Source organism: Notechis scutatus, chromosome 6, assembly GCF_049901735.1.
Source record: "Notechis scutatus isolate UNSWTSFEM ecotype Mainland chromosome 6, rNotScu1.2, whole genome shotgun sequence".
NCBI classification, from domain to species: domain Eukaryota; kingdom Metazoa; phylum Chordata; class Lepidosauria; order Squamata; family Elapidae; genus Notechis; species Notechis scutatus.
The window spans coordinates 81,125,005-81,139,674 of NC_142014.1; the positions used below are offsets into that span (position 1 = coordinate 81,125,005).

The following is a 14,670-nucleotide window of genomic DNA, read 5'->3' on the forward strand; positions in this document are numbered from 1 at the left end:
TTCAAGGGAATGCCTCTCCAGCAAAGTCCTGGCCAACAAGTCTTTCAAGAGATTGCACAACGACAGACCTTTTATCAGACTGGGAGAGATGCCAGATCAATAGCTTCCAAACGCCACACTGTAGCAGCAATGACTTGGCAAGGAGTCAGGAACAGATCTTGACACTAATTAAACGAACTAATTGTCTCCTGCAAACCCCACTTCCCTTTTGCTCCTTTTTTAATCCCTATCAGAGAGGCCATTCCCCCGTCCACCTGTGCTTTCACTCCCAAGTCAACCCTTGTTCCTCAGCTGTTCCCTTCTTCTGGCAGCTCTGTGCATGTGCACACTGGGAACAGGCTCCAGCTGTTCTTCTGCCTCACTGATCTCCAACTCTGAAGGCAGCTGATAACTGTGGGATGGCCCTGGCCCCATCTCTGCCTCCGACGCGCTCTGTTAAACTACTGACAGGAAAACAACACCCTCATCCACACTGGCAGGGCACGGCACTTGTACATAAACCGAGAGCAAACCCCTATCTCCTTTTTTTGGCACTGATGTTCCCTAGTTGGATCATAAAACGTCTGCAAAAAACCCAAGTTCATAGAGGACCCTACAGTCCTCCTCCTCCTCCTCCTCTTCCTCCTCCTCCTCCTCAGCCTCCTCCTCATCTACCACTGATGATGTTCCCTCGTTGGGTCCTGAAACGTCGGCTCTGCGGTCCCCTCTGTCCCACCGTAGCCTCCCCAGGGAAAGAGAGAGAGAAGATCACATACCACAAGGACCTTCCAGAGTAGAAGCAGGACTTTCTTCATGGGGAAATGTGGAGAATGCTCGCTGCAGAATTTGGTCACCATCGTAAACAGCAGGAGCCCAAAGGGTTCTTCGCTGTGGATCGGATAACCTGTGGATCGGATAAGTCGGGAGGGGTGGGGGAATAGGAAGAGAAGCTGAGCTGGGAGGGGGTGGGTGGGTCATCCTCAGCCTGGCTAATCCCAGCTCTGGGTCTACCTAAGAGCAACCCAGAGGTTTTTTTAAAAAAATGAAGCAGAATTATTTGGGGGGTGTCCATCAAAAGAGAGCGATTCCCAATTATTGCATGTGCCAGCGGAGGTTGCAAAGGGCTAAGAACAAAGAGGGAGTGTGTGTATGTGTGTGAGAGAGACAGAGAGAGAAAAAAGAGAAGAGAAAGAGAAGAGAGAGAGAGAGAGATAGAAAGGGGAGAAGAGACAGAAAGTGGGAGAAGAGACAGAGAAAAAGAGAGGAGAGAGAGAGAGAGAGAGAGAGAGGAGAGAAAGAAGAGAGAGAGAGAGAGAGAGGAGAGAGAAGAGAAGAGAGAGAGAGAAGAGAAGAAAAGAAAGAGGAGAAGAGAAAGAGAGAAAGAGAAAGAGAGGAGAAAGAGGAGAGAGAGAAAGAGAGGGAGAGAGAGAAAGGAGAGAGAGAGAGAGAGAGAGGAGAAAGGAAAGAGAAAGAAGAGAGAGAGAGAGGAGAGAGAGAGAGAGAAGAAAGAAGAGGAGAGAGGAGAGAGAGAAGAAAGAGAAAAAGAAAAAGAAAGAGAGGAGAAAGAGAAAGAGAGAAGACAAAGAAGAGAAAGAGAGGAGAAAGAGGAGAGAGAGAAAAGAGAGGAGAGAGAAGGGAAAGAGAGGAGAGAAGAGAAAGAGAAAGAAGAAAGAGAGAGAGAGAAAATGAAAGAGAAAGAGAGGAGAAAGAGAATGAGAGAAGACAAAGAAGAGAAAGAGAGGAGAGAGAAAAGAGAGGAGAGAGAGAAGAGAGAGGAGAGAAAGAGAAAGAAGAGAAAGAACGAGAAGAGAGAGGAGAGAGAAGAAAGAGAGAGAGAAGATAGAAGAAAGAGAGAAGAAAGAGAAAAAGAGAGGAGAAAGAGAGAGAGAAGACAAAGAAGAGAAAGAGAAGAGAGAGAGAAAGAGAGGAGAGAAAGAGAGAGGAGAAAGAGAAGAGAAAGAGAAAGAAGAGAAAGAGAAAGAAGAGAAAGAGAGAAGAGAGGAGAGAAGATAGAGGAAAGAGAGAAGAAAGAGAAAAAGAAAGAGAAAGAGAGGAGAAAGAGAAAGAAGAGAGAGAGAGAAAGAGAGGAGAGAAGAAAGACATAAGAGAAAGAGAAAGAGAGAAAAGAGAAAGAAGGGAGAGATAGAAGATAGAGGAGAGAGAGAAGAAAGAGAAAAAGAAAGAGAAAGAGAGAAGACAAAGAAGAGAAAGAGAGGAGAAAGAAGAGAGCGAAAGATAGAAGAGAAAGAGACAGGAGAGAGAGAGAGAAGCACATAAATACCAAGTTTCCCCCAAACTGACCGTTTTATTTATTTATTTGTTGCCACCAAAAATGGCACCAGGTCTTATTTTCGTGGGACATCCTCCACCGACTAACCTCACTTGAGCGCATCTCCCCCGGCCTCCTTTTCGCGGTCAGAGGCCTTCAGGAACTTCCTTCTCCTGCGGCCGGCAAGGCTTTCCCGAAGGCCTCTGCAGCCTTCAGGATCGATCCAGAGCTTTGCTACCAGCTCCAGGGGCCTTCAGGAGAGCCTTGCCAGCCTTAATGGCTGCAGAAGAATTGGGCCGGCCAGGCAGGTGTCGCAGGGTGCGAGGACTTACCTGTCCAAAGGTAAGTAGTAGGGCAGCTCCACCACCACCCCATCACCACCCGGGCTTAATTTTTACCTGCCCACTCTGGAGTGGGTGGGATCTTAATTAGGGCTTATTTTTGGGAGGTAGGGCTTATATTGGGCTTACGTATAAAAATCAAGCTAGGACTTACTTTCAGGGTAGGTCGTATCTTTGAGGAAACGGGGTATTATTTGAAAATAAATTCTATGCTGGACCAGACCAGACATCTTTTCCTTGTAATTCCCAGAACTTTTAAAAAAAGCAAAAATTGAATCGAAACAGAGCAAGGACACCACCTTGGCCATTTTAGAGACATAGTGTGTTTGTGTGTGTGTGTATTTGGTTTGTTTGTGTTGCCGTAACCTACTCAGCTCAGCCCTGAACATATCTCGGGACGCCGTCCACTTTGGAGGGTCGGTCTCCATTTCCAGCCGGACGTTTTCCACCATCAGGTACATGACGCTCAAAATCACCCTGGAAACAGATCCCCAAAAAGGTGCTGTTAGTTCCTGACTTATAACGGTTCCGTCTGAAGTTACAACGGTGCTGAAAAAAAAGGGACTTAAGGCTGTGTTTCACCCTTACGACCATTGTAACATCCCCCGGGGGTCCCGTGATCGAAATTCAGCCGCTTGGTAACTGACTCGCAGTTATGACGGTTTCAGTGTCCCCCCAGGAAAATGTGATCCCCTTTAGGCACCTTCTGACAAGCAAAGTCTATGGGGAAGCCGGATTCGCTTAACGACCTTGTTGCTAACTGATTCACTTTACAACAGTGGCCAGAAAGTTTGTAAAATACAGCCAAACTCACTTAACAACTGCCTCGCTTAGCAATGGAAATTTTAGCCTCCACTGTCGTCATATGTCAAAGAACTACTTGTATTTTTATTGAAGAACTTGCTTAACAACGGCCTTGCTCATCAATGGAAATTTTTTTGGGGGGACGGCCTCCACCGTGGTCGTAAATCGAGGACTACCAGTGAAGGAAAGAATCACACTCGGACTAACTCACCTGAGTTCGGTGCTGTCTGCTAAAGAGATCGCCGGCTTTCTTAAGGCGCTGCTACGTGCCTCGGTGTTGCTAAAATAAAACAGGGCAAAACAGTCAGAAGTTGTGGATCTCTTTATTTTGCAAATATCAGATGGGGGGGGGGAGTTCAGTCAGAGCTGAGGAAGCTTCTTGGATAAGAAGCAAAACATCTTCTGGGGAATGGAAGCATTGATACTCCTTGCAGACAGCTGGTCATTTGCATCCTTTCAGAGAGCTGTTGAGGCCACTTGGAGGTTTGTCTGCGTCTTCAGGGTCACCTGAGTGGTGCAAATGGGTGTGGAATAAAAGGACTGTGCAATTCAAAAAAGGCTCCATATTCATTGGCACTACTCAGATGGACTTGAGGACAGAGATAAACCTCCAAGGGGCCTCAACGTCTCTCTAAAAAGGATGCAAATGACCAGCTGTCTGCAAGGAGTATCAATCCTTCCATTCCCCACCATCCAGTCAGAAGGCTCCACACCCATTTGCACCACTCAGGTATGACCCTGAAGACACAAAGAAACCTCCAAGTGGCCTCAACGACCCTCTAAAAAGGATGCAAATGACCAGCTGAATTAGGAATGAAAGCAATTCCCAGCGTTGCAATAAAATAGGTTTTCTTTTTAAAACAAATTTGTAAATAATGATGGTTTACGAAGCCCGGGTCAGAACAAGGTAGAGGTTAGAAAAATGGCGTGTTTCTATTATTTGAGCCTCTCCCCTAAATCAATCCATTCACCCCAACGAGATTGGCGATACGTTCTCCAGATCAGCGTTGACGTTTTTATGAAATACAAGCTTTTTTATTTTTTAAATCTTGTCGTTTGTCGGAGTCAATTCAGCATCAGGCCACGCCGGAAGACAAACGTGGCCAAAATGTCACTTACGCCACTTCCATGTTGAGCAGTTCCAGAAACGCCGTGAACGTCCCCATTTGGTACAGCAAAAAACTGTTGTGTCGCGCCCAGTAGAGGACATCCGCTTCTGTGTCACACTCTCCAAAGACACCTGAAAAAAACCCCATGCAAGGTGAGAGAAGGAAAAAGGAGAAAATTGAAAATCCTGCCTAGCCTTTTCTTTTTCTTTTTTTTGCAGTGTTTTTCCCGTCTTTGGCTTAAGAGGTTTGGACTTCGACTCCCAGAACTCTCCCCGCCAATTCTGAGAGTCGAAGTCCAGGCACCTTAAAGTAGTCAAACTCGGGAAACTGGCTGAACAGGGAACAACAAAAAGAAAGCAAAATGAAATCACTTAATTTTTCTAAGACTCGCAAGACTGTTAAAATAGGTAAAGGTGCCCCTTTGCACATACACGCTCACTGTTTCCGGCTCTAGGGGGCGCTGCTCCTCTCCATTGCAAAGCCGAAGAAGAGCCAGCGCTGTCCGGAGACGTCTCCGTGGTCATGTGGCCGGCATGACTCAACGCCGAAGGCGCACGGAACGCTGTTACCTTCCCGCCAAAGGTGGTCCCTATTTTTCTACTCGCATTTTTACGTGCTTTCGAACTGCTAGGTTGGCCGAAGCTGGGACAAGGAACGAAAGCTCACTCCCTTACGTGGCGCTGGGGATTCGAACCGCCGAACTGCGGACCTTTCTGATCGACAAGCTCAGCGTCTTAGCCACTCAGCCACAGCATCCCATTATCTGTTAACGTAGCCTTACAATAAAGTGGAATTAACTCATCTGGTTATGTTTGGTCTTAATCTACCTGGGAAGGCTGATTATCCATCTTGCAGGTCTGAAAATACAAACCTCCCACCGTCTCTTTTGCAGACGGAGAATTAGAAAATTTCCTTTCTTTTTCCATCCATTGTACAGCCGAGGGCTATGAGCTCCCTTATCTGACTGTTGCCTTTCTTGGCCTGTCTTTCAAGGTGTTGCTCGCATGCCATTGTAGTTGCTTAAGTGTGGCCTTCCCATCCCATGTTCTGCTTAGCGTAGGATTTTGTAACCCTCCATAATTTCACTTTTTTTAAAAAAAAATGTTGGCAATGTTAGCTGCTCCTTGCTCTAAATCATTTTTTTCATTCTCTACTTTAATAAGATATTGACCAAAAATACGATGTATAAGATGGATAACTTCAGCCACATAAAATAAGGATTTCTAGTAACGTTGGTGTGTGTGTGTGTGTGTGTGTGAAATAACACACTTCACACTAAAGGTTGGTCTCTTGGTTCCAGGCGCCAAGCTAGAAAGCAGGAGATAGTGAGTTCTAGTACCGTCCTAGGTGTGAAACAGTGAAAGCCGGCTGGGTGACTTTGGGCCAATCACTAGAAAACTGTGAGTTCTAGTCCCGCCTTAAGCATGAAAGCCAGCTGAGTGACTTTGGGCCAATCACAGGGAGACGATGAGTTCTAGTCCCGCCTTAGGCATGAAGGCCAGCTGGGTGACTTTGGGCCAATCACAGGGAGATGGTGAGTTCTAGTCCCGCCTTAGGCATGAAAGCCAGCTGGTGACTTTGGGCCAATCACAGGGAGACGGTGAGTTCTAGTCCCGCCTTAGGCATGAAGGCCAGCTGGGTGACTTTGGGCCAACCATAGGGAGATGGTGAGTTCTAGTCCCGCCTAAGCATGAAAGCCAGCTGAGTGACTTTGGGCCAATCACAGGGAGACGATGAGTTCTAGTCCTGTCTTAGGCATGAAGGCCAGCTGGGTGAGTGGGCCAATCACAGGAGACGGTGAGTTCTAGTCCCGCCTTAGGCATGAAGGACAGCTGGGTGAGTGGGCCAATCACAGGGAGACGGTGAGTTCTAGTCCCGCCTTAGGCATGAAAACCAGCTGAGTGACTTTGGGCCAATCACAGGGAGACAGTGAGTTCTAGTCCCGCCTTAGGCATGAAAGCCAGCTGAGTGACTTTGGGCCAATCACAGGCAGACGGTGAGTTCTAGTCCTGCCTTAAGCATGTAAGCCAGCTGGGTGACTTTGGGCCAACCATAGGGAGATGGTGAGTTCTAGTCCCGCCTTAAGCATGAAAGCCAGCTGAGTGACTTTGGGCCAATCACAGGAGACGATGAGTTCTAGTCCTGCCTTAAGCATGAAAGCCAGCTGAGTGACTTTGGGCCAATCACAGGCAGACGGTGAGTTCTAGTCCTGCCTTAGGCATGAAAACCAGCTGAGTGACTTTGGGCCAATCACAGGGAGACGGTGAGTTCTAGTCCCGCCTTAGGCATGAAGGACAGCTGGGTGAGTGGGCCAATCACAGGAGACGGTGAGTTCTAGTCCCGCCTTAGGCATGAAAACCAGCTGAGTGACTTTGGGCCAATCACAGGGAGACAGTGAGTTCTAGTCCCGCCTTTAGGCATGAAAGCCAGCTGAGTGACTTTGGGCCAATCACAGGCAGACGGTGAGTTCTAGTCCTGCCTTAAGCATGTAAGCCAGCTGGGTGACTTTGGGCCAACCATAGGGAGATGGTGAGTTCTAGTCCCGCCTTAAGCATGAAAGCCAGCTGAGTGACTTTGGGCCAACCATAGGGAGATGGTGAGTTCTAGTCCCGCCTTAAGCATGAAAGCCAGCTGAGTGACTTTGGGCCAATCACAGGCAGACGGTGAGTTCTAGTCCTGCCTTAAGCATGTAAGCCAGCTGGGTGACTTTGGGCCAACCACAGGGAGATGGTGAGTTCTAGTCCCGCCTAAGCATGAAAGCCAGCTGAGTGACTTTGGGCCAATCACAGGGAGACGATGAGTTCTAGTCCCGCCTTAGGCATGAAGGCCAGCTGGGTGACTTTGGGCCAACCATAGGGAGATGGTGAGTTCTAGTCCCGCCTTAAGCATGAAAGCCAGCTGAGTGACTTTGGGCCAATCACAGGGAGACGATGAGTTCTAGTCCTGTCTTAGGCATGAAGGCCAGCTGGGTGAGTGGGCCAATCACAGGGAGACGGTGAGTTCTAGTCCCGCCTTAGGCATGAAGGACAGCTGGGTGAGTGGGCCAATCACAGGGAGACGGTGAGTTCTAGTCCCGCCTTAGGCATGAAAACCAGCTGAGTGACTTTGGGCCAATCACAGGGAGACGGTGAGTTCTAGTCCCGCCTTAGGCATGTAAGCCAGCTGAGTGACTTTGGGCCAATCACAGGCAGACGGTGAGTTCTAGTCCTGCCTTAAGCATGTAAGCCAGCTGGGTGATTGGGCCAATCACTCTGTCTCCCTCAGCCCAACCCACCTCACAGGGTTGTTGTTGTGTAGAAAATAGAAGGAGGAAGCAGGATTTGTCGGTCACCTTGAGTTATTTGTGAGAATAATAAAGGCAGGATGCCAATCAATTAATCGATTGATCAGGAACTCCCGCAAGGAACCTGTTTGGGCCTCGCCTGGTGCCGTTACCTTGTGCCAAATAGAGAACGGCCCGAGCGACTTTCAGCCTTTGGTCCCTGCTGACCACCTCCAGCCCATCCAGGAGCCGCATCACGTAGGTCTTCTGCTGGGTCAGGTCCAGCTCTGACCACTGCTGGCCCTTTGCTGCAGGAAAGGAGCGACCGGCTGAGTTTAAAGGGTTCTTGAAAGAAATGGGATTCCAGACCATGCAAGGCATGGACAAAAAAGAGAGAGAGAAGGTCGAGAGACAGAAAGAAGAAAGAAGGATGGAGGGACGACATCAAAGGACAAAGGACAAAGGTTGAGGCCTAAAGAAGAGCAAGAAGCAGGCGTTTCTATCTCCCTCAACACACGAAGTAGTAAAAGAGGGAGAGAGCTGGAGGAGGAAGAAAAGAAGGAAGGAAGGAAGGAAGGAAGGAAGGAAGGAAGGAAGGAAGGATTGTAAGTCAAAGACTACAAGTGGAGGAGGATTGGGGAGGTGATGGAGGAGGAAGAGGAAGGAAGAAAGAAAAAAGGAAGGAGAAGAAAAGAAGAGGAAGAAGGGAAGAGGTCATAAGTCGAGGACTACAAGTGGAGGAGGAGGAGGAGAAAGAAGAGGAAGGAAGGAAGGAAGGAAGGAAGGAAGGAAGGAAGGAAGGAAGGAAGGAAGGAAGGAAGGAAGGAAGGCAGAAAGAAAGAAAGAAAGAAAGAAAGAGAAAGAGAAGGAAAGAAAGAAAGGAAAGAAAGATAGAAAGAAAAAGAAGGAAAGGAAGGAAGAAAGGAAGGAAAAATAAAAAAGAAAGAAGGAAAGAAAAAGATAGAAAGAAGGAAGAGAAGGAAAGAAAGAAGAAGGAAAGAAAAGAAAAAGGAAAGAAAGAAGGAAAGAAAAAGAAAGATGGAAAAGAAGGGAAAGAAAGGAAGGAAAGAAAAGAAAGAAAGAAAGAAAAGAAAAAGAAAGGAAAGAAGGAAAGAAAGAAAGAAGGAAAGAAAAAAGATGGAAAAGAAGGAAAGGAAAGGAAAGAAAGGAAGGAAAGAAAGAAAGGAAGAACCAACCTGCAGGGTGTCCCAATCTGATGAGCGTGACTCTGGGCCCCTCAGAGATATAAATAACACCCCCCACAGAAAGAAAGAAAGAAAGAGAGAGAGAGAGAGAGAGAGAGAGAGAGAGGGAGAGAACCGGATGGATTGCACGGATGGAAACCTCCGAGGAGGAGGAGAAAGAACATCCCACCTTGCACCCGGAAGTCTTCCTCAAAGCATTTCCTGTTGAGGGCAAATTCGGCTCCTTCCGTGTAGCTGTAGAGTTCTGTCCAAAGAAAGAATATTCCCACCCCACCCCCCAAGCAGGGAGAACCAATCAGCTGCCCTCCGATGGTGCCACCCCACAGCTGCCACCTCCCCAGGCCTGGCATGAGGTAGCAGCAGCAGCACAAGCTTAGGCCCCGGGTTCGAATCCCTCCCGCTTCCCAATCCCCGCCTCCTTTTGCTCAAGCAAACTCCTCTCGCGGGTGCTAAAGCGTACAGGGAAGTCCTCGACCTACGACCACAATGGGGGGAAACCAGGGGTGGGATTCAAAATTTTTAACAACCGGTTCTGTGGGCGTGGCTTAGTTGGTGGGCGTGGCTTGGTGGTCATGTTATTGGCTGGGCGTGGCCAACTCAATATCACTCACATCGAGGCACGCATCTCCTCGCCTGGCCTCTCATGACTGTGGGGATGCTGCAACAGTCGTAAGTGTGAAAAATTGTCATAAGTCACTTTTTTTCAGTGCCATTGTAACTTTGGTCACTCCACACAAGCAAAGTACCAGCAAATGAGGAGGAAAAAAACTCCAGAGAGGTTCCTGAGACAGGAAGTCTAGTCCTGTCAAGAATGGAATAAGGGTTAACGGAGAGGCAGTTTCTGTAAGCAACACCAGAATGTTTTCTTCCTGCCTTCCTTACAGGATTAGCCCAGTAATTTCTTCTAACAACCGGTTCTCCGAACTGCTTAGAATGTTAACAACCGGTTCTAGCGAATAGGTGCGAACTGATAGAATCCACCCTGGGGGAAACAGAACGTCTGTGGTTCAGCAGGTTGGACATTAAGTGAGTTGTCCCCTGCCTGCACCTGATTTTGCAACCTATTTTTTTTGTAACGGTCGTTAAACGAATCCAGCTTGCCCCCCCATTGACTTTGCTTGCCTGAAGCAAGCTGGGAAAATTGTGGAGACAGTGTGACCTTGAGATCGTAAACACAAGCCCCCAAATTGCAAATGCAGATAGTCTTATGACCACCGAGGCCAAAATTGGTTGCTAAGCAAGACATTTCGCCCCATATTAGGACCTTTCTTGCCACCGTTGTTAAGTGAATCCCTTCAATGGCTAAGGTAGCCACACGGTCGTTAAGTGAATCTGGTTTCCCCTGTTGAATTTGCTTGTCAGAAGGTCGCAAAAGGGGATCATCTGGGAGACGCTGCGACCGTCATAAATGTGAGTCAGTTGCCAAGCAATTTTGATCACGTGACCACTGGGAATGCCGAAATGGTCGTGTGAAAATTGGTCATAAAGTCACTTTTTACGGTGCAGTTGTCCCTTCAAACTTTATAAACGAGCCGTCGTAAGTCAAGGACTTCCTATACCTGACTGTGGGGAAGCTGTGGCAGTTGTAAATGTAAGTCCCTTTTTCCAACTCTGTTGTAATTTTGGACGGTCGCTAAACGAATGGCGGTTTAGTCGAGAACTATCTGTGTAGACTGAAAGTCTCGTGAAAAGCAGGCAAGGATTTCCAGTGGAATTTGAAGTTTTGCTAAATAAAGACATTGATTGATTGACTGACTGATTGACTGGACTTCTATAGCAGCCCAAAATTAGTTGTTCGCTGAGATAGGTGGTTATAGAAATCAAATCAAGTCAAGTCAATGAATGAATGAATGAATGAATGAATGAATGAATGAAGTCAAGCCAAGAAGTCAAGGAATGAATGAATGAATAAAGTCAAGTAAAGTAATGAATGAATGAATGAATGAATTCAAGTCAAGTCAAGTCAAGTCAAGTCAAGTCAAGTCAAGGAATGAATGAATGAATGAATGAAGTCAAGTCAAATCAAATCAAGTCAAGGAATGAATGAATGAATGAATGAATGAAGTCAAGCCAAGAAGTCAAGGAATGAATGAATCAAGTCAAGTCATGTCAAGTCAAGTCAAGTCAAGGAATGAATGAATGAATGAATGAAGTCAAGTCAAATCAAGTCAAGTCAAGTCAAGTCAAGTCAATGAATGAATGAATGAATGAATGAATGAATAAAGTCAAGTCAAGTGAATGAATGAATGAATGAATGAATTCAAGTCAAGTCAAGTCAAGGAATGAATGAATGAATGAATGAATGAATGAATGGTCAAGTCAAATCAAATCAAGTCAAGGAATGAATGGATGAATGAAGTCAAGGAATGAATGAATGAATGAATTCAAGTCAAGTCAAGGAATGAATGAATGAATTCAAGTCAAATCAAATCAAGTCAAGGAATGAATGAATGAATGAAATCAAGTCAAATCAAATCAAGTCAAGTCAAGTCAAGGAATGAATGAAATCAAGTCAAGGAATGAATGAATGAATGAATGAAGTCAAGCCAAGAAGTCAAGGAATGAATGAATGAATAACGTCAAGACAAATCAAGGAATGAATGAATGAATGAATGAATGAATTCAAGTCAAATCAAATCAAGTCAAGGAATGAATGAATGAAGTCAAGTCAAATCAAATCAAGGAATGAATGAATGAATGAAATCAAGTCAAGTCAAGGAATGAATGAATGAATGAATTCAAGTCAAATCAAATCAAGTCAAGTCAAGGAATGAATGAATGAATGAAGTCAAGCCAAGAAGTCAAGGAATGAATGAATGAATGAATAACGTCAAGACAAATCAAGGAATGAATGAATGAATGAATGAATTCAAGTCAAATCAAATCAAGTCAAGGAATGAATGAATAAAGTCAAATCAAGTCAAGTCAAGGAATGAATGAATGAAGTCAAGTGAAGTGAAGTCAAGGAATGAATGAATGAAGTGAAGTGAAGTCAAGGAATGAATGATTGAATGAAGTCAAGAAGTCAAGGAATGAATGATTGAACGAAGTCAAGTCAAGTAATGAATGAATGAAGTTAAATCAAATCAAATCAAGTCAAGGAATGAATGAATGAAGTCAAGTCAAGTCAAGTCAAGTCATGAATCAGTCAATTCGAGTCTTCCTAAAGATTGGAATAGACTAGGAGACCCTGTGGGTCTGGATCTACCTTCTTCAACCTCTTCCTTGAGCTGCAAGCTGGAGGCGCCATATCTGGTGGGCAGGTGGATCGCAAGGACGTTCCTTGCTCTGCTATTTGTCCCCCCAAGTGACCTCTAAGTGTAAATCCCCTTGCTTGCAAAATACCTGGGAGTTTTCAGGCAGTGTCCACAAAACCACGAAAGCTGGTGGCCTTCTTTTCAACCCACGGAGAGAACATGGATCCTTCCAGATTTTCTTACCTGCCAGCTCAGCCGCGTGGCTGTCAGCATCTCCATACTCAAAATCCAGGTTGGGACAATCCATGGATCCCTGCGGGAGAAGGTCCACCTTGAGGGAGGGTGGCAGATACACCAGGGAATAACCTGAATCTTGATTCTGTGCCACTCACTAGAGCAGGGGCCTCCACCCTTGGCCACTTTTAAGACTTTGTGGACTTCAACTCCCAGAATTCCTCAGCCAGCAGACGTTGAGATGGGTGGACTTCAACTCCCAGAATTCTTCAAAGCTGGCTGAGGAATTCTGGGAGTTGAAGTCCACAAGTCTTAAAGTTGCTAAGGTTGGCCATTTGTGTTCTAAAGCAGGTCTCGAAACTTGGCCACTTTAAGACTTTGTGGACTTCAACTCCCAGAATTCTCCAACCAGCATAGAGAAGAGAGAGGGAGGGGAGAGGGAGAGAGAAAAGAGAAGTGAGAAAGAGAGAAGAAAGAGAAGAGATAAAAGAGAGAGAGAGAGAAGAGAGAGACAGAAAGAGGAGAGAGGAGAGAGAGAGAGGAGAGAGAGGGGAGAGAGAAAAGGGAGAAAGGAGAGAGAAGAGAGAAACAGAGAGAAGATAGACAAAGAGACACAGAAAAGAGAGGAGAGAGAGGAAAGAGGAGAAAGGAAGAGGAGAAAGAGAGAAGACAGAGAGAAAAGAGAGAGAGAAAGGAGAGAGAGAGAGAGAGAGAAGAGTCAAGAGAGAGGAGAAAGAAAAGGGAGAGGAGAAGAGAGAGAACACAGCTGGCTGGAGAATTCTGGGAGTTGAAGTCCACAAGTCTTAAAGTGGCCAAGGTTGGAGACCTCTCTGGCCTAGAGAACGCTGCAGATCTCCATCTACAAAAAGCCCATTTTGATGGCTCCATCTACCATTTACCTTTTACGAAGCCACCCCCAGGCGCACCGTACAGGAAGGCTTCGAGGTACAACCATAATGGAACCCAGTCATTAACTCGGGATGGTCATAAACCGGTAAGTCACCTGACCACATCCTTTTTTTTGGGGGGGTGATCCTTAAGCAAATGTGGCAGTCATAGAATTAATATCACAGTCATTAAGTGGACCAGCAGGAGAATTTTGCTGCAAAATGGGAGGAAACTGGCAACAGCCATAAAGGCCATCCAGTTGCCAAGAGTCAGCAGCCTGGTCACCAAGTGACTGTGGGTTTGTCAGTGTGTGAGAGAGAAAGAGAGAAGAGAGAGAGAGAGAGAGGAGAGTTAAGAGAGAGAGAGGAGAGAGAAAAGGGAGAGAAGAGAGAGGGAGGAAAGAAGAGAGACAGAGAGAAGAGAGACAGAAGAGATAAGAAAGAGAGGAAACAGGAGAAAGAAGAGGAGAGAGATGACAGAGAAGAAAGAAGAGAGAAAGAGGAGAGAGTCAAGAGAGAGAGGAGAGGGGAGAGAGAAGAGAGAGAAAAGAGTGAAACAGAGAGAAGAGAGACAGAGGAGAGAGAAAAGAGAGAGAGGAGAGGGGAGAGAGAAAGAGAGAAGAGAGAGGGGGGTTAAGAGAGAGAGAGAGGAGAGAGAAAAGGGAGAGAAGAGAGAGAGGAGAGAGGGAGGAAAGAGGAGAGGGAGAGAGAAGAGAGAGAGAAGAGTGAAACAGAGAGAAGAGAGACAGAGGAGAGAGAAAAGAGACCACAGGAAAGAGAAAGGGAGAGGAGAGAGAGAGAAGAAAGAGAGGAAAGAGACAGAGAGAGAAGAGAGAGAGTGAAACAGAGAGAAGAGAGACAGAAGAGACAGGAGAGAGAGAGAGAGAGAAGAGAGAGAAAAGAGACAGAAGATAAAGAGGGGAGAGAGAGAAGAGTGAAACAGAGAGAAGAGAGACAGAAGAGCCAAAAGAGAGACAGAAGAGAGGGAGAAGAAAGAGATAAAAGAGAGGGAGGGAGACCATTGCAACTTCAAATCCAGAATTTATTCCGCGATAAGCCTGCTCTCAACGGTAATGTTAAAAAACAAACAAACAAACCACCAATTCAAGATCTGGGACTTGGCTTGAAGGAGCAACAGCAGAGCCAGGAAGCCACAAATCCTCTCATTCTCTTTTCTTCCCTCCAGCTGAGGAAGGAATGGCTGGAGCCCAGCGGGGCCGTGAAATGTTCAAATCCCCCCAGGGGATGCCAACTCCTGCCTGGCATTCTGTTGCCCGCCTCCAGGCCTGGTGGGGCTAGCGATCTTGAGTCCCCCCAACCTGGCTAAGAACCTGGTGGGAGGGAAAGCAGCTGTTACAAAACTTGACAGCTTGAGATCAAGAA

The 14,670-nt window shown here is 46.4% G+C and overlaps 1 protein-coding gene across 1 annotated transcript in view; it reads right to left on the bottom strand.

Annotated features, from left to right (window-relative positions):
- STRIP2 (striatin interacting protein 2) overlaps positions 1–14,670 on the bottom strand; it is a 38,473-nt gene that overhangs the window by 21,281 nt on the left and 2,522 nt on the right. The window contains exons 2-8 of the mRNA XM_087968951.1: positions 12,410–12,479; positions 9,139–9,213; positions 7,938–8,072; positions 4,513–4,633; positions 3,605–3,673; positions 2,960–3,066; positions 756–883 (exon numbers count right to left, since the gene is read on the bottom strand). Of these exons, the coding sequence (XP_087825077.1) occupies positions 756–883; positions 2,960–3,066; positions 3,605–3,673; positions 4,513–4,633; positions 7,938–8,072; positions 9,139–9,213; positions 12,410–12,479 (705 nt within the window). The remainder of the gene's footprint in view (positions 1–755; positions 884–2,959; positions 3,067–3,604; positions 3,674–4,512; positions 4,634–7,937; positions 8,073–9,138; positions 9,214–12,409; positions 12,480–14,670) is intronic.